General features: G+C 44.9%; 1 protein-coding gene across 2 annotated transcripts in view; it reads left to right on the forward strand.

Annotated features, from left to right (window-relative positions):
* Positions 1–24628, forward strand: part of DOCK2 (dedicator of cytokinesis 2) — a 458739-nt gene that overhangs the window by 353565 nt on the left and 80546 nt on the right. For both annotated transcript variants that reach the window (XM_061393166.1, XM_061393167.1), the window contains one exon: positions 13684–13762. In XM_061393166.1, the coding sequence (XP_061249150.1) occupies positions 13684–13762 (79 nt within the window). The remainder of the gene's footprint in view (positions 1–13683; positions 13763–24628) is intronic.

Below are 24628 nucleotides of genomic sequence, written 5' to 3' on the forward strand. Positions count from 1 at the left end.
GTCATTGTCTCTCGTTGTGACCGTTCTTGCCACCAGAGAACGGCTTCTTGAAGGCAAGAAGTAGGTCCAGCTTATCTCTGTGTTTCTAACTCTTGGCACAGAACCTGACATTCATGAACATGTATATAATAAACTCTGTTTTTCATACCTTGTAATAAGCTCTGTATATCCAATGGGTATTTATTTTTTTAAGTTTTTTAAAAATATTTTAATTGTAGTGGAGTATAGTTGACTTACAGTGCTGTGTTAGTTTCAGGTATACAGCAAAGTGATTCAGTTACACATATATTAATTTTGTTTTGGATTCTTTTCTCATATATGTTATCACGAAATATTGAGTTGCGTTCCCTGTGCTATACAGTAGGTCCTTGTTGATTATTTATCTTACATATGGGTGCGCGTGCATGTGTTTATCCCAGACTCCTGATTTATCCCTCACCAGTGCGTTTCCCGTTTGGTCACAATGGGGACTTATTGATTAGGATTTTTTTTAAAGAAATACAATTCAAATTTGCCAAACAGAAAGAGAATTTATGGGCTCAGGCAGTTTAAAGAGCCCAGGGTTATGGCTGCGGGCATGGATATGTCTAGGTGCTCAAATGGTGTTGCAGGGAATCTGATCTCTATCTCTGCTCTTTTCTCTATTGGCTTCATTCTAAGGCAGATGCTCTCTTTGCAGTAGAAACCTGACTGCAGAAATTCCAGAAATATGTCTTGTTGGATTAGCAGCCCCAGTAGAAAGAAGAAGCTTTTCCTTCAAGAGGCACAGCAAAATTCCCAGAATAATTTTCAAAGATCTGGCTCGAGCTACATCCCAATCCATAAAACTCTGTGGCCAGTGAAATGACATATGCTGTTTCATCAGGCTTGGTTCATATGACCCACCTTTGGAAGTGGGGAGGCTGTGGCTAGTTTTATCCAAACTACAAAGTCTGGGAGCAAAGGGGGAGGCTGGGAGAGTAATTCTTCAAAGGAAAGTCTGAGAGTTACTACCAGAAATTGATGATGAGCAGACAAATGCACAGACATCCTCAACTGATACAGAGTCAGGAAGATGGACACCCAGAAAGGCAGGGCCCTCCCTGATCAGGCCAGCCTCCCCTTCTGAGCTGCCAGCAGTCATCCCAGAGGAAACACACGGAAGTGCTTTGAGGGAACGTTCCTATTTGAAATTCCAGCTAGCCATAGACTTTAGTCTTTGGAGGGGAGACAGGACCCTAGAGGCAACACAGTAGTCCTTGCTTCTTTAAACTTGCAAAATTAGAATATATTTTTCTAAGGGACCTAAGGTCCCAGGTGGCACAGTGGTAAAGAACCCGCCTGCCAGTGCAGGAGATGGAGGAGGCTTAGGTTCGTTTCCTGCGTTGGGAAGATTGCCTGGAGAAGGAAATGGGAACCCACTCCAGACTTCTTGCCCAGAGAATCCCATGGACAAAGGAATCTGGTGGGCTACACCCCATAGGGTCCCAAAGAATCAGATACGACTGAGCACACACACATATACTTGTAGATAACACCATTCAGGGTGCTTGTCACCGTTTTTTGGTGATCCAGTTGAATAGATAGACTAATCAAGTAATTTCACAAATAATGTAAAATTATGGCTGCTGCTGCTAAGTCGCTTCAGTCGTATCCGACTCTGTGCGACCCCATAGACGGCATTTCACCAGGCTCCCCTGTCCCTGGGATTCTCCAGGCAAGAACACTGGAGTGGGTTGCCATTTCCTTCTCCAATGCATGAAAGTGAAAAGGGAAAGTGAAGCTGCTCAGTCGAGTCCGACTCTTAGCGACCCCACGGACTGCAGCCTACCAGGCTCCTCTGTCCATGGGATTTTCCAGGCAAGAGTACTGGAGTGGGGTGCCCAGGCAGGGTTATATACAAGAGGTACTTTATTAAGAGAACTATAAGATGTGATCTATATCTGTGCTCTGAGAGATGAAAAGCAAGTGTTGGGGTGGGAGTTGGGAGAAGAGTATGCCAGGCCAACTAAAGCATGCCGAGCCAAGCAGAGCACGTGCAAATATCCTGGACTGGGCAACTGAGCAGAAAGGCAGGCAAGGGAACCTAAGGAACTGGAGCCGTCTACTAAATAGAAACATTTTCATCTCTGAAGGAAATTCCTACATTTGAGATTAGGTTTGGCACATATACACTATGATGTGTGAAACAGCTACTGCTAACCTGCTATAAAGCCCAGGAAACTCAGCTCGGTGCTCTGTGATGAGCTAGAGGGATATCATGGGGGGAGGGGTGGGAGGGAGGGCAAAGAGGGAGAGGATATATGTCTGTACATATCTGATTTACTTCATTGCACAGCAGAACATTATAGAGCAATTATCAGTTCAATTCAGTCGCTCAGTTGTGTCTGATTCTTCGCGACCCCATAGACCACAGCACACCAGGACTCCCCATCCATCACCAACTCCCAGAGCCTACTCAAACTCATCTCCATTGAGTGGGTGATGCCATTCAACCATCTCATCCTCTGTCGTCCCCTTCTCCTCCTGCCTTCAATCTTTCCCAGCATCAGAGTCTTTTCAAACGAGTCAGCTCTTCGCATCAGGTGGCCAAAGTATTGGAGTTTCAGCTTCAACATCAGTCCTTCCAATGAACACCCAGGACTGATCTCCTTTAGGATGGATTGGTTGGATCTCCTTGCAGTCCAAGGGACTCTCAAGAGTCTTCTCCAACAATTCAAAAGCATCAATTCTTCGGTGCTCAGCTTTCTTTATAGTCCAACACATCCATACCTGACTACTGGAAAAACCATAGCCTTGACGAGACGGACCTTTGTTGGCAAAGTAATAAAGCAATTATACTCCAATAAAATAAATAAAATAAGTTGAATTCAGAAATACAGGCTGGGTTTCAGACTTAGTTTTACCACTTTCTCTTCCCTGGGAAGTCATTTAACCTCTTGGCATCTCAGTTTTCTGATCTGCAAAATGGGGATAATTATAATATCCATTTTATGGCATTTGTGTGTGTGGGTGTGTGAGGATAGACTAGTCACTCCTTAGATCATTGCTGGTACCTGGGAAGAATTCAGGCAATGGGAGCATTGCCATCTCCAGGCGCAGAAAACAAATGTAGCCTTGGACTAGAGAAGCATGTGCCTGGTGTCAGCCAGAAAAGAGGACCATTTTTCTCTTGCAGGCACATAGCTCAGCTTGTAGATTTCCTTCATCTTCTAACTATGGTGATCCCTTCCATTTACAGAGCACTTGAAATTTTTTCACAGTTTTTGCATTTTGTAAGGTGTTATAATAGCTAACATGTATCACACACCTAGATTGTATACCTAGATGTATTATGCTCCCATTGTAAATACCTTAGATGTATTAACTCATTTAATCTTTGCAACAACTTTTTGATATGATAAAATGTTGTAACCCACATTTTATACATGAGGAAACTGAAACACAGAATACATGTTGTTATCGTTGCAGTACTTAGTGTTGTGTTACTAGCGAAAACCAGCAAAACCAGGCAATGAGTCCGTGTTCTTTTTTTTCTTTGCTTACTTCTTTATTGTATTTTTGTAAATTATGCAAATATGATATCACATCTACAAGAGACTTGGCAAATACAGAACAAACTTACATTTAGTTCTGTTACATATTACAATTATTTTTAAGTAGGTAAATTGAGACTTTTAGTTGGAGTTTTAATAGCAAACTCTCAAAACTGAATAGAATGAATATAGAGATAAGTGGAAGGATATAGTAGACCTGAAATACTGTTGTTGTTGTTTTTTTTTAAAAAAAAAAAAAAGGAAATTAACATGTGATACAGTAGGTACAGATTTAGTTCAACTTTCACAAAATTTTATGTTAGTGTCCATTATTTATTTTTATACCTTATTCAAAACACCGTATTGTATTTAACTGCATTGAGCAGCTTCAGCTGCTTGCAACAAATTCTGGTAAATTCTCTTTTCATTTTCATTGTATTACAAATATTTTCTAGTTTTCCTTGTTGTGGCTTCTTAAATACACCAATCATTTACAAGTGGACATTTAATTTCCAAATACATGAGTTTTTAAAGTATTTTTAATATTAATTTCTCATTTTAATATTAATGTCTCATTTAAGAGTCCATGTTCTTAGTCTCTACTGCTTTATCCTGTGAAATAGGCTTGTGTTATGAAGTGCATTGTAAGGATGTTCAAACTGCTTATTTATTGGCTCAGATAACTTAAAGAGGCCCAAAGAGATGACTTGCCCAAGGTCATGCAGCTAGTTAATGGAAGATTTCAACAAAAATTGGACAAATGGAACATATACCATGGTGTAAACCAGATCAGTATTTCCCAGAATATAATTTTTTCTTCTCTAAAAATATGCAGCCTAAGCTCCATCCATTCATGTGGCCAAAGCACACTTCATATGTTGGTTGCCCTGTATGTTACAACATCTTCTTTTCCTTCCTTTCTTCTTCTCCCCCCTCCCTCCTTCCCTTCCTTCTTTCCTTTCTCCTTTGCTTCCTTCCTTTCTTCCCTATTGAAAATGAAAATGTTAGTCGCTCAGTTGTGTCCGACTCTTTGCCACCCCATGGACTGTAGCCCACCGGGCCCTCTGTCCATGGAATTCACCAGGCAAGAATACTGGAGAGGGTTGCCATGCCCTTCTCCAGGGGATCTTCCCAATCCAGGGACCAAACCCAGGTCTCCTTCATTGCAGGCAGATTCTCTACCATCTGAGCTGCCAGGGAAACCACTTCCTTTCTTCCTTCCCTATTACTTACATATTTTTATGATTTTCTGCTTTTCTAATTTCCCTGTGGTTGCTTATTATGTATGTATGTATTAGTCATTTATGATTTATCTGCTTGTTGGAGGAGGGAATGGAGTTTTCCGGATCTGAATGTCTCCTCCACTGTGTACTGCTTGTGTATGCAGACAGAGTGACATGTCTACTGCAAGAAATACCTCCTGTGAGAGCATTTTTCTTTTTGGTATGATGCAACATTCAGTAAGATCTGATGTACGTGGCATGGTTAATTTTTAAATGATCAAATGCTTTGCAACTTTGTAAATGAACAAAATATGCCTAGGAACCCCTTTCCCCCTCCTCTATCTGCACTTTGATCTGGAAATCCAACATTTGGGGCGGGGGTGAGGGGTGGTGGTGAGGGGTGGTGGTTGGGGAGTCAGACAGATCCCTGAAGCTTCTCTAAATGGAGTCCATCAACACAAGCACACTGAGTGTCCTGAGCATCAGAGTCTAGCGGGTGGACAGGCCCATCCATGCCATGGTGCCAGAAGGCAGGGTGCTTACTGTCTTGTTGGTGAGACAGTAAGTATGCCCATGGAAGTGTGACCAAATGCTGCAGCCACTATAGTGAGTTCAGAGCACAGGGAGGGCCCAGAGAAGTCAGGATTTACGACTGCCCAGGCTCAAATCCTGCCTCCACAATTTAATAGTTCCATCACCTCAGGTAAAGTTACTTAATCGCTCTGGACTCTGTGTTTCTCACTGTAAAATGGGATAATAATAATACCTATCACAAAGGATTTTTGCGAAGATCAAAATGAAATAATATGTATAAAGTAGTTAGAATAGTGTTTGGCATATAACAAGCATTTCGTAAATGTTAGCTATTGTCTTAGCTCTCACATGCCTATGATCTGGGAATATCCACAGCACTTCACAGAAGAGACACACCTGGACCGGATCTCACCTGCCTTGCCAGTGACATACTTTGACATCTCATATCATCTCCAGCACACACGAGGCACGCAGTAGGGTCATAGAGCTGGCCCTAGAAAGCTGAGCGGAGAAGTTCTCGGTGTGTGCAGGGCTACTCCTGTCAGTTTGCTAATAATCGCTGATGCCCACTCCCCCTTTCTCCCACCATCATTAATTTTTGCCACCTACTTCCGTTTTTGTAGATCCCACCTACTCCAAAACCTGTCACCCAGACGGAGGCTTCTCCATGGGTTTTTAGCCAGCACAGCACGTCAAGTCCTGACACTCACCCGGGCCACCGGGTTTCAGTCCCAGGAGACTGCCACACCCCTAACTAGAATCCAGAATTCACAGAGGGGCACTTGGAGGGGGCCGTGCCCCGACCATGAGCTGGGATCCTCTGATGCCCTCTAACTTCTCGGTTCCATGATGCCCAGGACACTCATATATCTTCAATATATTTGTGTTGATTCAGTCCATGTAGAGAAGCTTTAGGAGTGTGTGTAAATCCCCAGCCACCACCCCTCACTCCCCCCACCCAAAATGCTTAATTCCTAGATTGAAGTGTAGGTGGAGGAGGGGAAAAGAGGTTCCTAGGCACATTTCGTTCATGTACAACATCGCGAAGAACTTGTGTGTTGTGCGGGAAGCCACATGAAGGCTCTGGGAAAAGGGCTTTCTCACTGCTACTAGAAGAAGGGCTCCCTTTCCCTGGCCAGCTCTTTTATCTCCATCTTCAAATTTTGACCAGTGGAATCAATTCCATCCTATTAACCACGGCACCAAGGGGAATGGGAGTCAGGGAGGCCCTCTCAGCCGTGGGCTTTCTCACTGGAAAGGGCACGTCCACCTCCAGTTGCCTCTTTTATTCACATCGTACAACCAGTGTGCGTGGGCTGATTGTCACACTGGAGTGTTCTCATCCCCAGGTCCTCCTGCCTCCGAGCTGCAAGGTGGCCGGGCAGCTCAGGATAATGACGACAGCACAACGGGCACTTATTAAGGACCCTTACGCACTGAGGCCCTGGGCCCCCAGATGCTCCGCATCTCATTTCATCTTCACATGCGGCTCATCACACAGAGGGGGTGGCTGAGGGTCCCAGAGGGGAAGCAACCCTCTCAAGGCCACAGCCTGGAGGAGCAGGAGAGTGGGAACGTGCCCCAGGCAGGCCTGCTCAGCTCCTGCAGGCGTCTGCGTGCGCCTTCCATTACTGCATCCCATCCAAGGACTAATGCGTGTGGTGCATGGGTTTATTTAGGAGATGAGACCCACAGGGACTCGCAGTTGTCTCCAGGATTGAGCATTTGTTCTGATACATGGAGGCAAGTAGGAAGCTGGGAACCTGGGTCAGCGGCTACAGAGAGGCTTTGTGTGGAGCAGTTTTCAGCATACCAGCCTGGAGTTTGGCTCGCTTTCTGCCAGCTTCTTCCTACCTGCAGCAGCTGACTTCTCTTATATATGGCTTCTGCTACCTCACAGAGTCATCTGTTCATGGCTTCTACTCAGGCCAGGGTCTGTTGCATTCTCCCTGGTTGCTCTGCTTTTGAAACGCCTAAAAGGATTTGATCTACTACTGTCCAGGCTAGGGTGCCCTCACTAGATCACCCTTAGGCTTCTAGCCAGCCTGTGGAAGGCTTGCCTGAGTCAAGAGTTGGTTCTGGGCCCAGTCAGCTGTGAGCAGAGCAGCAGGATGATAGGGACTAAGTGGGAAAGGGCTCCCTTGTGGGCATGAGGAGGAGCGTGCCCAGTGCTGAGAGACGGTGCAGGCTGCCTTCAAGGGAGCCAGAATATCTGTATGGCTAACTGCAGATACTTTGAAGAAAGGCAAGCCTGAGATTGGGTGGACTCTGGTGCTTACTGGCTATGTAAATATAGGGAGTTTTGATATTTCCAGGGCTGAGTTTCCTCTTCTGTTAAATGGGTGCCAACATAACACCTACTTCAGTTTGTAGGATTAAATGAAACAATGTCTGTAGAGCACTTGGCACAGGGTATACACATGAAAACTATAATTCCCCCATCATTCTCATTATTAATGAGGTGAGCTCACACCTTGGATTGAACAGAATTACAGATATTTCTTAGTGGACCAAATAGCAGGGTGGTTAAATACTGAGGTTCTGAAGGCAGCTTCAGTTCAGCTCAGTTCAGTCTCTCAGTCATGTCCAACTCTTTGCGACCCCATGGACTGCAGCACACCAGGCTTCTCAGTCCATCACCAGATCCTAGAGTTTACTCAAAGTCATGTCCATTGAGTCAGTGATGCCCTCCAATCATGTCATCCTCTGTCATCCCCTTCTCCTGCCTTCAATCTTTCCCAGCATCAGAGTCTTTTCAAATGAATCAGTTCTTCACATCAAGTGGCCAAAGTATTTTAGTTTCAGTTTCAACATCAGTCCTTCCAATGAATATTCAGGACTGATTTCCTTTAGGATGGCCTGGTTGGATCTCCTTGCAGTTCAAGGGATTATCAAAAGTCTTCTCCAACATCACAGTTCAAAAGCATCAATTCTTTGGCACTCAGCTTTCTTTATAGTCCAACTCTCACATCCATACTGTAAAAACCATACCCTTGACTAGATGGACCTTTGTTGGCAAAGTAACATCTCTGCTGTCTAGGTTGGTCATAGCTTTTCTTCCAAAGAACAAACATCTTAATTTCATGGCTGCAGTCACCAGCTGCAGTGATTTTGGAGCCCCGAAAAATAAAGTCTCTCACTGTTTCCACTGTTTCCCCATCTATTTGCCATGAAGTGATGGGACCAGATACCATGATCTTAGTTTTCTGAATGTTGAGCTGTAAGCCAGCTTTTCACTCTCCTCTTTCACTTTCATCAAGAGGCTCTTTAGTTCTTCTTCTCTTTCTGCCATAAGGGTGGTGTCATCTGCATGTCTGAGGTTATTGATATTTCTCCCAGCGATCTTGATTCCAGCTTGTGCTTCCTCGAGCCCAGCATTTCTCATTATGTACTCTGCATGTAAGTTAAATAAGCAGGGTGGCAATATACAGCTTTGACGTACTCCTCTCCCTATTTGGAACCAGTCTGTTGTTCCATATCCAGTTCTAACAGTTGCTTCCTGACCTGCATACAGATTTCTCAAGAGGCAGGTCAGATGGTCTGGCATTCCCATCTCTTTAAGAACTTTCCATAGTTTGTGGTGATCCACACAGTCAAAGGCTTTGGCATAGTCAATAAAGCAAATAGATGTTTTTCTAGAAATCTTTTGCTTTTTCAATGATCCAGCAGATGCTGGCAATTTGATCTCTGTTCCTCTGCCTTTTCTAAATCCAGCTTGAACATCTAGAAGGTCACGATTCACATGCTGTTGAAGCCTGGTTTGGAGAATTTTGAGCATTATTTGACTAGTGTGTGAGATGAGTGCAAATGTGCCGTAGTTTGAGCATTCTTTGGCATTGCCTTTCTTTGGGATTGGAATGAAAACTGACCTTTTCCAGTCCTGTGGCCACTGCTGAGTTTTCCAAATTTGCTGGCATATTGAGTGTAGCACTTTCACAGCATCATCTTTCAGGATTTGAAATAGCTCAGCTGGAATTCCATCACCTCCACTAGCTTTGTTCATAGTGATGCTTCCTAAGTCCCACTTGACTTCACATTCCAGGATGTCTTGCTCTAGGTGAGTGATCACACCATCGTGATTATCTGGGTCATGAAGCTCTTTTTTGCACAGTTCTTCTGTGTATTCTTGCCATCTCTTTGTAATATCTTCTGCTTCCGTTAGGTCCATACCATTTCTGTCCTTTATTGTGCCCATCTTTGCATGAAATGTTCCCATGGTATCTCTAATTTTCTTAAAGAGATCTCTAGTCTTTCTCATTCTTCTATTTCTTTGCACTGATCACTGAGGAAGGCTTTCTTATCTCTCCTTGCTATTCTTTGGAACTCTGCATTCAAATGGGTATATCTTTCCTTTTCTCCTTTGCTTTTCGCTTCTCTTCTTTTCACAGCTAATTGTAAGGCCTCCTCAGACAACCATTTTACTTTTTTGCATTTCTTTTCCATGGGGATGGTCTTGATCCCTGTCTCCTGTACAATGTCATGAACCTCTGTCCATAGTTCATCAGGCACTCTGTCTATCAGATCTAATCCCTTGAATCTATTTCTCATTTCCACTGTACAAATCATAAGGGATTTGATTTAGGCCATACCTGAATGGCCTAGTGGTTTTCCCTACTTTCTTCAATTTCAGTCTGAATTTTGCAATAAGGAGTTCATGATCTGAGCCACAGTCAGCTCCTGGTCTTGTTTTGGCTGACTGTATAGAACTTCTCCATCTTTGGCTGCAAAGAATATGATTAGTCTGATTTCGGTGTTGACCATCTGGTGATGTCCATGTGTAGAGTCTTCTCTTGTGTTGTTGGAAGAGGGTGTTTGCTATGACCAGTGTGTTCTCTTGACAAAACTGTATTAGCCTTTACCGTACGTTTGTTTAAATCCTACTTTTACATGTATTAGCTGGCTTCTTGGGAAAGTTAACTAAATTCACGTCTCTAAAATGAAAATGATTATCTAACTCAGAGAGCTAATGTGAGAATTAAAAATGAAAAAAAAAAAAACAAAAAAAAAACAGGAAGGCATCTATGCTGAGTACTTAGTGCAGAGCCTGGTGCTCGTTGGTACCTGTGACTATGGTTATTATTAACTTTTTTAGAGCCTGCTCAGCATCTCGGAGGAAATTCAGCAGGAAATATTAGGTTGATATTTGATTATGAATTTTTTGTTTGCAACAATTCAAGTTCATTTTTTAAAGTAACAGAAAGAGTTGAGTGTGTTTTCATTACAACCCACTTCAACAAATTAATGCTTAAGCTTTAAGCACAATTTTTTTTTTTTTTAGAAAATACAAAAGACATGCTTTTCCAAACCCATATTGGGAAATCAAACTCAAGTGATATTCTGATTTCCAAAGGATGGCTGCAGAAGAATCCAGAGAGAGGGAAGAGCCTTGGTTTACTGTCGTTCAGCCCCTATCTGCCACTAGTCCCTACCATCTGCACAGGGGGCTAATTAATTCTCGGTTATTGGACTGGCCTTTTCGAGGCAGAGACAGATTTAGGTTGACAATCAAAATAATAACTGTTACTGAAAGTACTGATAGTTTTATTACTGCTGCAAATGTGTAAAACCCCTCATTTTGGTATCATATTAGACAGTCTGAGATGTTTATACGTAATATGACAGCCACTCAGTGCCTTTCCATCTGGGGAATCAGATGCTAATCTTTAAGGAGAAAACATAAGTGTTTTTGCAAAGGCATACTAGCAAATGACAGAATAACAAAACCGAAGAGATCTCACTTTTGGCAGCCTGATGGGGTGGAGGATTCTGCGGGATTTTTATTTCCCGTCTTTACACAGTCCTGCTGGCTGCAGCTTGTCCTCTGACTGTCCATTCTGCTGTCAGGGGTCCCTGCCAGTAGAAGAATGAAGTCATCCAGAGGGGTCTGGGTGGCCGTAGCTGCCATGGTGCCTTTGTCACCCCGTGGCAGGCGCTCTGCTCAGCACTGACCATACATTTGCCTTTACACCCTGTAGAAACCCTGTGAAAGGGGTTACACTGCTGCTGTTTTGCAAGCAAGGACACTTAAATGCCAAGCATGATATTAACATGTCCCAAATCCACACTGCTGAGAAGTGCCAAAGCTAGAAAACACATCCAACTGTGTGTGTGTGTGCAAATCTTGTGATCCTGACACCAGGAGGCATTCCTGTCTTTGTTCCCTGAACACTTAGTGTTTGATGAACACCGGTCCAGCTTCCTTACAAGCAATGCCTGATGTAGCTATAGTTGCCTTTCCCACAGTCGTGGCCCACCCAAAATATATCTGCCGCTTAGATGGACATTTCCTGTGCATCCTGAGAGCTTCCTTCTTCCTTCATTCCCTTGGCTTTCTCTGGCTATAGGAGATTGCTCAGCCCACCTGCAGGGTAGACCAGAAATGCTAGGGACATAAAGTCTCTAGGAGCAACTTTCAACCAGCAATGGGCTGGCATTCATGGGAAACAGCCCAGGATACTTCTCATGTTCCAGTATGTTCAATACAGTCTCTCAGAAGCTCCCAAGGAGAACTGAGTCCCAGTTAGTACACAAAGCAATAACCTCCTAATAAACACTTGCTTTTTCTGGCTTCCCATGGGTAACCAAATAGACATTTCCTCTGGACCAGCCACTCAGTAGAGAAATTACTGATTGTCTACTATTAATCAAAACTTACAGACTATGGTACAGGTAAGGTCTGGCCCCTGCCCTCTTAGATCTTGCAAACACGTGCACCGTGGAGACTTCGCCACCGTGAGGCATGTAGCAGTTGGAAGGTAGTTGCAAAAATCCAGGAGAGAAATGATGGTGGCTTGGTTCAGTGGGCAGTGGGTGATGAGAAGTAATTGAATTTAGATGTTTTTTGAAAGTGATGCTAAGAGGTTTTGCTGACAGGTCAAGTGTAGATGTAAGAGAAAGGAAAGTTAAGGATGCTGAGTCCTCCCCACCCCTTGAGCAATTGGAAGAATGGAGTTGTTGTTAACTTAGATGGGAAGACGACAGAAAGAGGCAGGTAATAGGAGCTGAGCTTTTGACATGTATGTTTGAAATGCCTATTAGCCATTCAAGTGAGAGCACAGAGCTGAGAGCTGGAATGTAAGCTGGAGCTCAGGAGAAAGGCCAGGGATGAAGATATCAAATTTGGGAGTCAGAGGCATGTAGGTTGGAGAGTAGATGAGATTATGGAGTGGGTCTCTGATTTCAAGGCAAGTACAGTAGAGGAGACAGTCGTTATTGAATCACAATAGAAATAGAAATAGAAATAACTTCTTGTAGACGGTGATCCAGTCTGGGAAAGGCAGTTGCACTGACTGTCTTTTGGAGTCCTGAAAGATGCAACAGACCATGTCCTAAAGCATTTAGAAGGAGGTGGCATTCTATACAAAAGAACACAGCTGTACATTCCGAAAACCACCTGAAGCACAGATTAGCCATGAGAGATAATATTAGCACAGAAGGTGGGGCAGTCATGGAGGACATTCACTGTCAAAAGAAAGAGCTTGGACTTATCCCGTGGGCCTTGGGGGGCCATTGAAGTGGGCAATCCACAGGATTGGGGATATTCCACAGGGCAGGGCATTCTAGAGGTTGCAAGGGCAAGAGTTAAAGGGCAGTCAGTAGTGGGGAAGGAAAGGAAGAGATGGATGGCAAGACATTCAAGAAGAAACACAATTTGACAACAGATACAAAAATGTTCAATACGCATAAGATTTGCTCAGCATCACCACTTCCAAGAGAAGGGCCGAGAAGAGGTATATATGGGAGATGCAAGGCATACATAGGAGAGTGGTCACTGAAACACTGTTTACAACAAGAAGTGCTGAGAAGCAACATAAAGGTCCGTCAGTGAATGACTGATAAAAGAAACCGTGATGCACCCATACGATAGAATGATCTTCAGTGATTAAAAGGAATGATATGTATCTGAATTCATTGGCATGAAAGGAACACACAGTTTATTGTCAAGTAAAAGAGGCTGTGAAACAGAATTTATCACTTAACCCCATTTATCAAAATGCTATCTTTAAAATATGGTTTGTGTGTATATGTCTAGGGAGACCTTTGAAATTCCATTCATCAACATGTCAAGGATGGTTTTCCCTAGATGATAGGATGGCTGGCGTGTTGTTTGTTTATTTATTTTATTTGGGGGGAGGCAATTTTTCTTCCTATCTTTCTGGATGACATGAATTTTCTGCCACAAGCTTGTAACAGTTTGAACAAAAGACAATACACATTTTCTAAAGGAAGCCAGACAGGGCCAGGTAAACGCGGCCCCAGGTCCGCAGTGTGAGCAGATGCTAATATGGGTCGGCCGGCCTCTTCCTTCAGTCTCCGGGGCGCCCGCTGAAGGGCCTTCAGGCTGAAGCATGGGGGAGGGACATCTAGGGTAGCGTGCGCAGATGGCCTGCTGACCTTCTCCCCTCTTCCAGGGTCTTCCTGAGAGCTATCAACAAGTTTGCAGAAACCATGAACCAGAAATTCCTGGAAAACACGAACTTTGAGTTCCAGGTGAGTGTAAGGCACTGCACGTGCCTTGAACTGTCCTGGCAGGGCTGTTCCAGAGACCTGGCTGATGGCACATCCTGAAACACTTGGGAGCTATGCCTGTGCCTCGGGGGGTTTCCCCAGAGTGGTGTGGGTTTAGGGAGGGAAGGAAGTACTTAGCGTTTGGAACCCAGTGCTTGATTAAATAGTCATCAACTGAGGAGCATATGCAAATGTGACTGTATAGCGTTCATTCATTGTCAGAGTGGGTGTTACCTTTTAAAAATTTATCACTTTTTTTTTTTTTACTTTGTTATTCACCAGTACCTAGAAAAGCAGCCATTCTTAGATATTGAAAGATGAAACTCTGTGACTTTCTGATACCTCCAGAAATCACTTTTAGCGCACAGACAAGACCAGGACCTCTGTGAGCTTCAGAGGTCCTGGGCAGGCAGAGCGACACATCTGCTCATGGCCCGGCAAGAAGAACCAGCTCTTCAAAGCCTTGTGGACAAGTCCGGGTTGCTATTTCTGGCTTGAGGTGTGCGAGAGAAGATCCTTAAAAGGGAATTTCCCCCTCCAGGGAAGCCCCTGATCCCCAGGATCTCTTCAAGCGCAAGCTTAGGGAATAGCCAGCAAACTGGGGCAACAGCTCTTTCTGCCAGCTCGTCTTGGGTGTTCAGTTCCTGTCTGGGCTCTGACCCACCGAGCAACCTCAGGCAAGGCCTGGACTGCATCCGTGTCTCAGCAGACTCTTGTGTAAAATTCTCATAACGCCTCCCTTGCTACTTTGAAGGGGTTTTTCCAGAATGGAAACATGCACTTGCTTGGGAAATTCATCTAGGAAGGTCCCAGCAGTTCCTGATCCAACACTTCCTGCTCCAGGAGGCCTCCCTACCTGATCCTCTCTGAAGGGCCCCCACTGCCCCGTGGTCAGTGCGCATCGCCCCTTAGCCTCTGTAGTCTCTTCACTGCTTGCTGCTGCCTTTCTCATTTGCTTACGTGCCCATTCTCTTTCTTTCCTCTGGTAGAAAGTCAGTTTGGGAGTATGAAGCCACAGAGACTCTCTGCTCTGTGTCTGGCACACAGTAGGACTCCCTGGGGAGGTGAATATTCCCTGAATATTCATTAGAAGGACTGATGCTAAAGCTGAAGCTCCAGTACTTTGGCCACCTGATGCAAAGCACCAACTCATTGGAAAAGACCCTGATGCTGGGAAAGATTGAAGGCAGAAGGAGAAGGGAACAACAGAGGATGAGATGGTTGGATGGCGTCAGTGACTCAATGGGCATGAGTTTGAGCAGGCTCCAAAAGATAGTGAAGGACAGGGAAGCCTGGCATGCTGCATTCCCATGGGATCACAAAAAGCTGGACACAACTGAATGACTGAACAACAACTGGGGAGGTGACACTTGGGCTGAGGTCTGTGAGATCCACTCTGCTAGCAGCACCAGCCTATAAATACTCAATAAATATTATCTTTGAATAATATTATCCTCATAGCTCAGTCGGTAAAGAATCTGCCTGCAATTCAGGAGACCTGGGTTCGATCCCTGGGTCAGGAAGATTCCCTGGAGAAGGAAATGGCAACCCACTCCAGTATTCTAGCCAAGAGAATCCCATGGACAGAGGAGCCTGGCGGGCTACAGTTCACGGGGTCTCAAGAGTCGGACGCAACTTAGCAATGAAACCACCACCACATTATCTTTGAACACGATTCTCTCCCACTGCCTTGTATTTAAATCAGGCAACTGAACTAGAATGATAATGATGATAAAAGGAAGAGCTGCCCTTTTCTGACAGTGTTGGATGTGCAGGATCTCACACTTTCTGCCTTATCTTTCTCAGTCCTTCCGACTGCCCTACAAGGTAGTCACCATGGCTGTGATTTTCTCTGCTGGGGGTATGTGGGCACTGAGGCTCCCAGGCGATGAGCAGACAGCCTGTCACACAGCGTGTCAGTGCAGAGGTGGCCTGAACGCACAGCAGTGGCTGGCACCGGAGCCTGCAGATCACTGCGGGCACGGGCTAGAGCTGGAGCTTCACCCCCACACTGGGTTGATTGCTTGGCAGGGGCTGGGTGAGAGGTATAAATCTTTGACATGGAAACAAAACATGTCACTTTGGCTGTTTGAATCCGGAGAAGTATTTGATCCTCTTCCAAATATGGCCCAGATGCCTGCAGGCTCCAGTTATGAGCATGTGATCTGGGAGGTTAATAAGGCCATAGCTTTTTTGAAGGGGCAGCTTGGAACAGCACCCCTAGGGGCCGGCAGCAAGGCCACGTTTGTGCCATAAAACCACGGGCTGGTTTGCTCGTCTCTTTCCATGGGCGTTGGCAATGGCAGCCCCAGCCTGGGTTTCCTGACTCTGGCTCTCCTCCATGGTCTTAAGGGGATACTTTCCAAGAGAAGCTCAGATCCATGCCATTCTCTTAGGTTTATCCAGTTTTCCTGAAAGGAAATCTGCATCTGAAAGTTGCCCAGAGAAGTAGGGGCTTCATATATGGAAGGTTTGAGCTTAAGAGCTCTGTGACTTTAGGCAAATTACTGAATCTCTCTGTGCCTCACTGTCCTCCACATCAAGTGATGGCACTGACAGTAGCTATGTTACTGGGTTGTTGAGAGGATTGAGTGAACTAATTCATGGAAAATACCTAGAACAATGCCAGGAACGTGGTGGCTGTTTAATAAGTATTAACTCCTTATAGTTACAGTAATTATCATTTCGATGACCGTGGTGATGGCGATGATGCTCCTAGACTTGTCAGGTTGGGGAACCCCTGTGTCAGTCCTCCGCAAACAGGACCGTAGGGAGGCCCCTTTCTGGTCACCACAACACTGCCTAGGACCGTCACACCCACGAGATCTGTAAACTGGAAAGTGGCCAACATTCCAAGGTGAAATAAGTCTCTTCCTAATGAGACTTCCATAGGTATTTATTGGGAAGCCCTCAAGAAGAGGACCATTCTTCAACCTTCGCTGTCCCACCTTCACCCCACGTGTGTGAGAATGGATCTGTTCTCTGTGCCCTGCTGGAACACGCCTTGTTTCCTTCTTACGGTTTCACTAATTATGCATTTAATATCAGCAGCAACAGCATCCATCGCTAAGTGCTGCTGGCCTGGGCAGCTGCTGTCCAGAGGAGGGGCAAGTGCAATTGGATTATCCTGAGTATCTTTTCCGAAACTGGGGTTTTATGCTTCAAAGGGCAAAAAGGCAGGAAGCTCTGTGGGTGCCATTCTGTAGGTGATGAGACCTGGGAATTACAAAAATGACATTTCCTGCTTGGGGCTAAAAAAATTTGCATTCCCAGGCATATTCAAGATACTGGGCCTTGACATTCACATCTCTTTGCCTGGTCAAGGAAGACCAAGAGAAGATTTCCAGTTTAACTCAGTGAGAATTTTTAAGAGCAGTATTCATGAGTCCAGACTATTACAATAAGCTTTGAGAAATTCAGAAGCAAAGCAGAACATTGCTTTGCCCTCAAGGACCTTGGAGACTCAATAGCAGACCATAAATCCATCTTCTAGCATCCAAGCTTTTGAAGAAGATGACTAACTTTTGTTAGGCGTTGATGTAGGGCATTTTGACCCTTATCACAACCCTGTTAGGTTGGGAAATATCCATTTTACTGGTGAGTAAACTGAACTTCAGAGAAGTGATTGATTTTCCTATTAAAGGTCATCAACTATTAAGTGGGGCTGCTGGAATTCAACCCCAGTCTTTTCACTCTTCTGTACTATCTCTCAGAAATAGGGTGCCTTTTGGACCTAACAGACAGTTTTAGGTAGTTCCAGAAACACTGTCAGTTCATGTTAGCTCTTCCTGGCCCTCTAGATGTTAAAAACTCTGATTGGCCCAGGAATCAGTGGACCAGATGTGCTCTGTGGCTCCAGGTAAATATTTCCATCTTAGGCGAGTATCTGCTTGCTACTAAGACCATTCTCTCCACTTGGGAAGCTCTAATTGGCTCTGCCTTCATTAATTCCAGCCTTAGTCTTGAGGCATCTCTGGATCATCTGGGCAGCTAATATCTTGGGATCATTTTTGAACCTATACTGGAGACCCTGTGAAATGAAAACCTACCAGCATATCCCCAGCCACTGTGGAAGACTGAGGGCAGGCTTGGTCTCTATAAGGGGCAGTGTAACCAGAGATGGCAAAAAATGAGAGAAGGAGCATGTGCAGCACTCACTGAAGCCCTGCAGAGGCCCAGAGCACTCCCCACAGGGAGGGCTCCACAGGACACCTCTTCCAGGCAGCAAGGTGGTCACATGCTTGGTGACAGCTTAGCTGTCTGCTTAGCTTGAGGGCCACAGACAACCTCTAGGTGATGCTCCCAACCTGAATCTGTAATTGGAAACTTTCACTCCCAAAATTAATGGCATCTTCAGAATGGCCGTGGCACCTGAGTCTTTCTACCACAGGGGAGGGTACAATGACTGTGTTTTAGCAACCCTGGGTATTGGGCCTTTATTTTTTTAATTAATAATTTGGGGTAAATAATAATTCAAGGCCATTGAGAAAGAATCTTATAGGATCAAAGATTCTTGATGTCTCTGCTGTAAAGATATCTGATGAACCAGTGGATGAACCTCAACCAGCAAAAAAGGCTAATGGGATATCAAGAAAGAAGAAGAAAAGCAATTTCAACAGAAGAGCAGAGTAGTTCAAGACTAGACCTTCTGGAGACACACACACTTGGATTCAAATGCCAGCTTCACCGTTTTATAACTATGGAACCTTGGGCCAGTTCTTCAACCTCTCTGGGCCTCAATCTCCTGCTCTCTAAAAATGGGGAGAACCATAATACAAATAGCTTAGTTTCTGGGGAGGATTTAACAAGGACACATGCGTAAGTGCTGGGCTTATTAATGAATGCATTCAGCAAATATTTCCTGAGCGTATGCTGGGTTAGACATGATCTTAGTCACTGGATGTACAACAGAAGATAAAGAGATGAAGCTCTTGCTTGCGTGGTGCTTATATCTGGTAGAGGAGACAAAATAAATGATTGGGTTAGCCAAAGGTTTCATTCAAATTTTTCTGTACCGTGGTAAACCCGAACGAACTTTTTGGCCAACACAATACTTCTGTTTAAGATAAGTCCTAAATCCTGTGAACAGACTGAAATGAGGGTCAATTTACTTTAGTCCAAGCGAGCTGGGAAGACTTCTCCGGGAAGTGATTTTTGAACTGATATCACAAAACGGGATAGTAGTTTGCATGCTTGCTAAGTCACTTCAGTCGTGTCTTATCCTATGCAACCCTGTCCAGCAGGGTCCTTTGTCCATGGGATTCTCCAGGCAGGAATTCTGGAGTGGGTTGCCATGCCCTCCTCCAGGGGATCTTCCCAACCCAGGGATCGGACCCATGTCTCTTACATCCCCTGCATTGGCAGGCGGGTTCTTTAGCTCTAGCACCATCTGGGATGCCCCCTTTAGATTCTGTTGAAAGAGAGAGGGTAGTTTGCCCATGACAAGGGAGCTGGTAACTGGATTGGAACTCTGGAAGGCAACCTGATAGTATCTATGAAAACAAGCAACAAAGACAACAAACAGTAACAAAATCTGCACAGACCCTGGGCCTTCGCGGTTCCACCTCTAGGAACATATACTACCAAACAGTCTCTCGTGCATAAAGACGTATAAACAAGCGTGTTGATTACAGCATGGATGCTAAAGAAGAAACAAGTTGCAGTCCAGCTAAATGTCTGTAAATAGGAGACTGGTTAAAATTGAAGTGCATTCTTAAAGCAGCAGACCATGCAGCAATAAAAGAGAATGAAGCAGATCTGTGTACGCTAATGTGGAAACATCTACACGTAATACTGATGAGAGACAAAAGCAAAATAGAGCAGACTATTAAAAAAAAGATGTCTATACATATGTTTGTTCATACACAAAAAATTTTGGAAGGATAGCTGGTAAATTGTTAACAATATTGTCTTCTGGGGAATTAGACTTGGGTCCAAGGTAGGATGGAAAATAACTTTTACTATTTAATCTTTCAACCATTTAATTTTTTTACTGTATGCATACTACATTTATAATTTTTGAGAGTTAATTAAAATAGCTGGGTTCTAATTACACCCAACAGCAGTATGACTGGGTGGTTGTTTAATTTATCTGGATCTCACTGTTTACGTCTGTGAATAGAATTGGATCAGATGACCTGTAAATTTATCCCAGCTTTAACCTTCTATTGTCCTGTGGTTTCAAAATATGAAATTCCCAATCAGAAATCACCTTACTTCTTCCCCAGGGAAAAGGAACCTGTGTGTTTAGCCAGAGAGTCTGTGGCTTCTCTGAGCCATCCAGCAGGGCTCTTAATAAAATGCCGCCAGGCAGCTCGGGGCAGGGAGGAAAGAAAAACCTGAAATCTTCTGAAACAACCGGAGAATCTCTCTAACAAAATGGAGATCAGTAAATAAATATTTTCTGGAGCACTGTATTCAAGCCATTGTGCGGAATTTGGCATTAAGGATACAAGTAAGTGGAAGCCAGGACCCTTGGTACTGGTGGGCCTTACAGAGGAGCCAGCACCACGGCCAGCACCACCATGCCGTCGACGGCGCACTGGCGGATGTAAGCACACACTATTTCATCCAGCACGTATAACAACTTTTTATGGTAGTTACCATGATTTTTTCCATTTTACAAGTAAGAAAAATGAGGCTCAGAAAGGTCCAGTGACTAGCCAACAACAGCTCAGCCAGTAAGAGAGACCGGTGTTCATCCCCTCGTGTGAGGTGCTGATGCACACTCTGAACCACTGGACCATCACGTCATGGGAAGTGAGTGGAACACAAGTTCGCGTGCAAAATGGAATGAATCCACGTCTTTGGTTGCACCTACTCACACTACTCAAATCTGGAAGGGCTGAGCAGGCCTGATGAGTTCTGCCTTCTGGGAAGGCCTGGTGGAGGTGGTAGGTCTTGAGCTGGGCTTTGATGAAAGGATGAGACTTGGCTGCTGCAGGTGTGAGAACTACCATGAACAGTGCCATGGGGACCGAGATGCTCGTGCTGTATCTGTGAGTCTGAACAGACCAGTTCCTCCCCCTCCCTGGAATAGGCAGTTTGCTGCGGGAGAAAACATTGGAAACTGCCAGGAATGCCAGATTAGTTCATTTGGCTCTGACTCTTGAGGAGCAAGAGTCAGGAAGGTGCAGGGAGGAGGTGTCACGAGTGTCCAGCTGTGTCTAGTCGCTGCCACTGCTCACTCCCAGGTCCTCCATGGAGCCACTGGCCAGGACAGCCTCCCCTCAGTCCCAGGGTCAGCCCCACGGAGCCTCATGGGCAGAACTGGAGGGGGCTATGGGCGAAACACTTGGGGATACCATTACTGCTTTTTTTCTTTTGAACTTCTTATTTTGTATTGAGGTGAGGCTGATTAACAATGTTATGATCATTTCAGATGAAAGGGACTCAGCCATACATATACGTATATCCGGGCTTCCCTAGTGGGTCAGTGGTGTCTTGATCTGCCTGCAATGCAGGAGCTACAGGAGTCTTGATCCCTGGGTCGGGAAGATCCCTGGAGGAGGGCACGGCAATCCACTCATGTTCTTGCCTGGAGAATCCCATGGACAGAGGACCCTGGCGGACTACAGTCCGTAGGGTACGGCTGTAGTGACAGTGTGCATGCCTGCATACCTGTACCCATTCTCCCCCAAACCTCCCTCCCATCCAGGCTAGGGGGCATAATTTCTGATCTACTGAGAAAAAGAAGCACTGGACCTATGGTCTCATGATTCACAAAGATCTTCAAGGAGGGAAATCAAAAGAAAATCAAGCGCAATCCTAAGTATGTATCCAAGAGAACCAAAAACACATGTTCACAAAAATTCATATGTAAATGTTCATAGCAGCATTATCCATAAAGGCCAAAGCTTAAGCTTAAGTGAAATTGTTCAGTCATGTCCAACTCTTTGTGACCCTACAGACTGTAGTCTGCCGGGCTCCTCTGTCCATGGGATTCTCTAGGCAAGAATACTGCAGTGGGCTGCCATTTCCTTCTCCAGAGGATCTTTCCAACTGAGGGATTGAACCTGCATATGTCCCACATTGCAGGCAGACTTTTTACCCTCTGAGATACCAGGGAAGCCCTAAAAATTTTGCAATACCATGGACTATAGGAATTCTCCAAACCAGAATACTGGAGTGTGTAGCCTTTCCCTTTTCCAGGGGATCTTCCCAACTCAGGGGTTGAACCTAGGTCTCCCACATTGCAGGCAGATTCTTTACCAGCTGAGCCACAAGGGAAGCCCAAGAATGCTGGAGTAGGTAGCTGATCCCTTCTCCAACAGATCTTCCTGACCCCAGGAATCAAACCGGGGTCTCCTGCATTGCAGGCAGATTCTTTACCAATTGAGCTATCAGAGAAGCCCAAGAATATTTAATCTTCCTCCTGTAATTTTTTTCCAGTTTTAGAGTGAAGCTAAGTGAAAGTGGCTCAGATGTGTCCGACTCTTTGCAACCCCATGGGCCATATAGTCCATGGAATTCTCCAGGGCAGAATACTGGAGTGGGTAGCCTTTCCCTTCTCCAGGGGATCTTCCCAACCCAGGCATTGAATCCAGGCCCCCCACATTGCAGGCGAATTCCTTACCAGCTGAGCCACAAGGGAAGCCCAAGAATACTGGAGTGGGTAGCCTATCCTTTCTCCAGTGGGTCTTCCCGACCCAGGAATTGAACACGGATTCTTTACCAACTTTGCACACTTGATTCTTTACCAACTGAGCTATCAGGGAAGCCCTAAAAGCCAAAAGGTAGAAACAAACCAAATGTACATATTGGACAAACAAAATGTAGTTTATCTGTATATAACGATACCCAGAATAGTATCCAGCAATAAACATAGATGAAGTACTGACACCTGTGACGATGTGGATGGACCCTGAAAACATCATGCTTAGTGACAGGAGCCGGACGTGAAAAGTCATATTTTATGACTCCATTTCTCTGAAATGGCAGAAGAGGCAGATCTACAGCGACTGAAGTAGCTTTGTGGTTGCCAGGGGCTGAGGGGGATGGAACAATGGCAGTGGTTGCTAATGGGTGGAAGGTTTCTTTGGGGGATGATGAAAGTGTTCTAAAATTAAATAGTAGTTGAAGCGACTTAGCAGCAGCAGCAGCAGTGATGATTTACTACCAGTAAATCTAGCAGTAAATCTACTAGTGAGTATGGTAAAACCCACTGAATGGTATACTTTTAAAAGTTAATGTTATGATATGTGAATTATATCTCAACTTTAAACAAAAAGAAAACCAGAAATAGGGTGACATAAAACATTTTTGAGGGACTAAGTCAGGTAGAATAGATGTAGAACTTACTAAGAAGTTTCATTAGATTTGACATGTGTAGATGTTCTCAAACATGTTAGGTGTGAGATTTCTGGAATTTTTCTCAAAAGCAATACCAATTCAGCTCACTTTGTTACATATCTATTTCCTGTTGTATCCTGATTACTCTTTTGAAATCCCCTAAATTCAGGAATTTCTCACCCTAAAAAATAACCCATTCCATGCCCCACGACCAGGTTTTCCCTTTCCTTGGCTCGTGGTTTCATATCTTGGTCTAAAACAGGACGAGCTGGGCTTGAGCAAACAAAGCAACACGTTGCCAGAACTTGCAAGTCATGGGGTCACCAGGAGGAAGGGCAGCTGGAATGGCTGAGAGACACCCTGGTCCTCACTGTGTTTGGAGGCAGGGTTACTATGGAAACAGAAGAGCTTGAGATCTGATTCTCAGAGTGATGGGCCACCTTTGGAAGACTTTGAGGGAGGGAGGGATAGGATCTGGTCCTTCTGGGCTCTGTGTGCTGAGTTGATTTTGTGGGGGCCACAAGCCAGGAGGTCACTTCACTGCACCCCGGAAAGACTTGGTCTTTTGGACTCTGAGAAATAAAGTTTCAAGTAAAATAAGGAAAGCTATTCCCTCAACAGAGTATAAGCTGCATGAGGGCAGGAACTGCTGTCTGTGTAACCACTGCCCTAGCCCCACATGATGATACCTGGCCCATTGAAGATGTTCTGTAAATATGTGTCAGTATAGTCTCTGCTAAAGACAGACCACGGCATGTAGAAAGAGACCTGAGTATCAATCAGTAGTGAAAAAGTAAAGTGAGTGTTAGTCGCTCAGTCATGTCCAACTCTGTGACTCCATGGACTGTATCCCTCCAGGCTCCTCTGTCCGTGGAATTCTCCAGGCAAGAATACTGGAGTGGGTGGCCATTCCCTTCTCCAGGGCAGGGATCTTCCCAACCCAGGGATTGAACCTGGGTCTCCTGCATTGCAAGTGGATTCTTTACTATCTGAGCCACCAGGAAAGCCCCATCAATCAGTAAGCCTGGGTTTAAATCCCAGCTCTGCTGTATGTATAACAAGCTGTGTGACCTTAGGCAAAATACTTCACCCCTCTAAACCTTGTTCTTCTCATCTGTAAAATGAGTCTAATAATGGCTACCAGGTTCTGAGAGGTGGAGGGAGGGCTATGTGGGAAAGCGTCTGGCCCATGGTAAAACAAAGGGCTTGTTTTGCTTTTCTCTGAAACAGGAGCCACAAACCCATGTGAAAGTAACAGCAGTAAGTGAAAGTGAAGTCACTCAGTTGTGTCCGACTCTTTGCCACCCCATGGACTGTAGCCTATCAGGGTCCTCCATCCATGGGATTTTCCAGGCAAGAGTGCTGGAGTGGGTTACCGTTTCCTTCTCCAGGGGATCTTCCCGACCCAGAAATCGAACCCGGGTCTCCCACATTGCAGGCAGATGCTTTACCGTCTGAGCCACCAGGGAAGCCAGCAGTAAGGACGTTACCAAAAGTACAGCTGCTTTTCACTTAGTCTTGGCCATTGGAAACCTCCAGTGAGCATCTTTGAGTGAA

The sequence above is a fragment of the Bos javanicus genome, chromosome 20 (genome assembly GCF_032452875.1).
Source record: "Bos javanicus breed banteng chromosome 20, ARS-OSU_banteng_1.0, whole genome shotgun sequence".
Taxonomy (NCBI): Eukaryota; Metazoa; Chordata; class Mammalia; order Artiodactyla; family Bovidae; genus Bos; species Bos javanicus.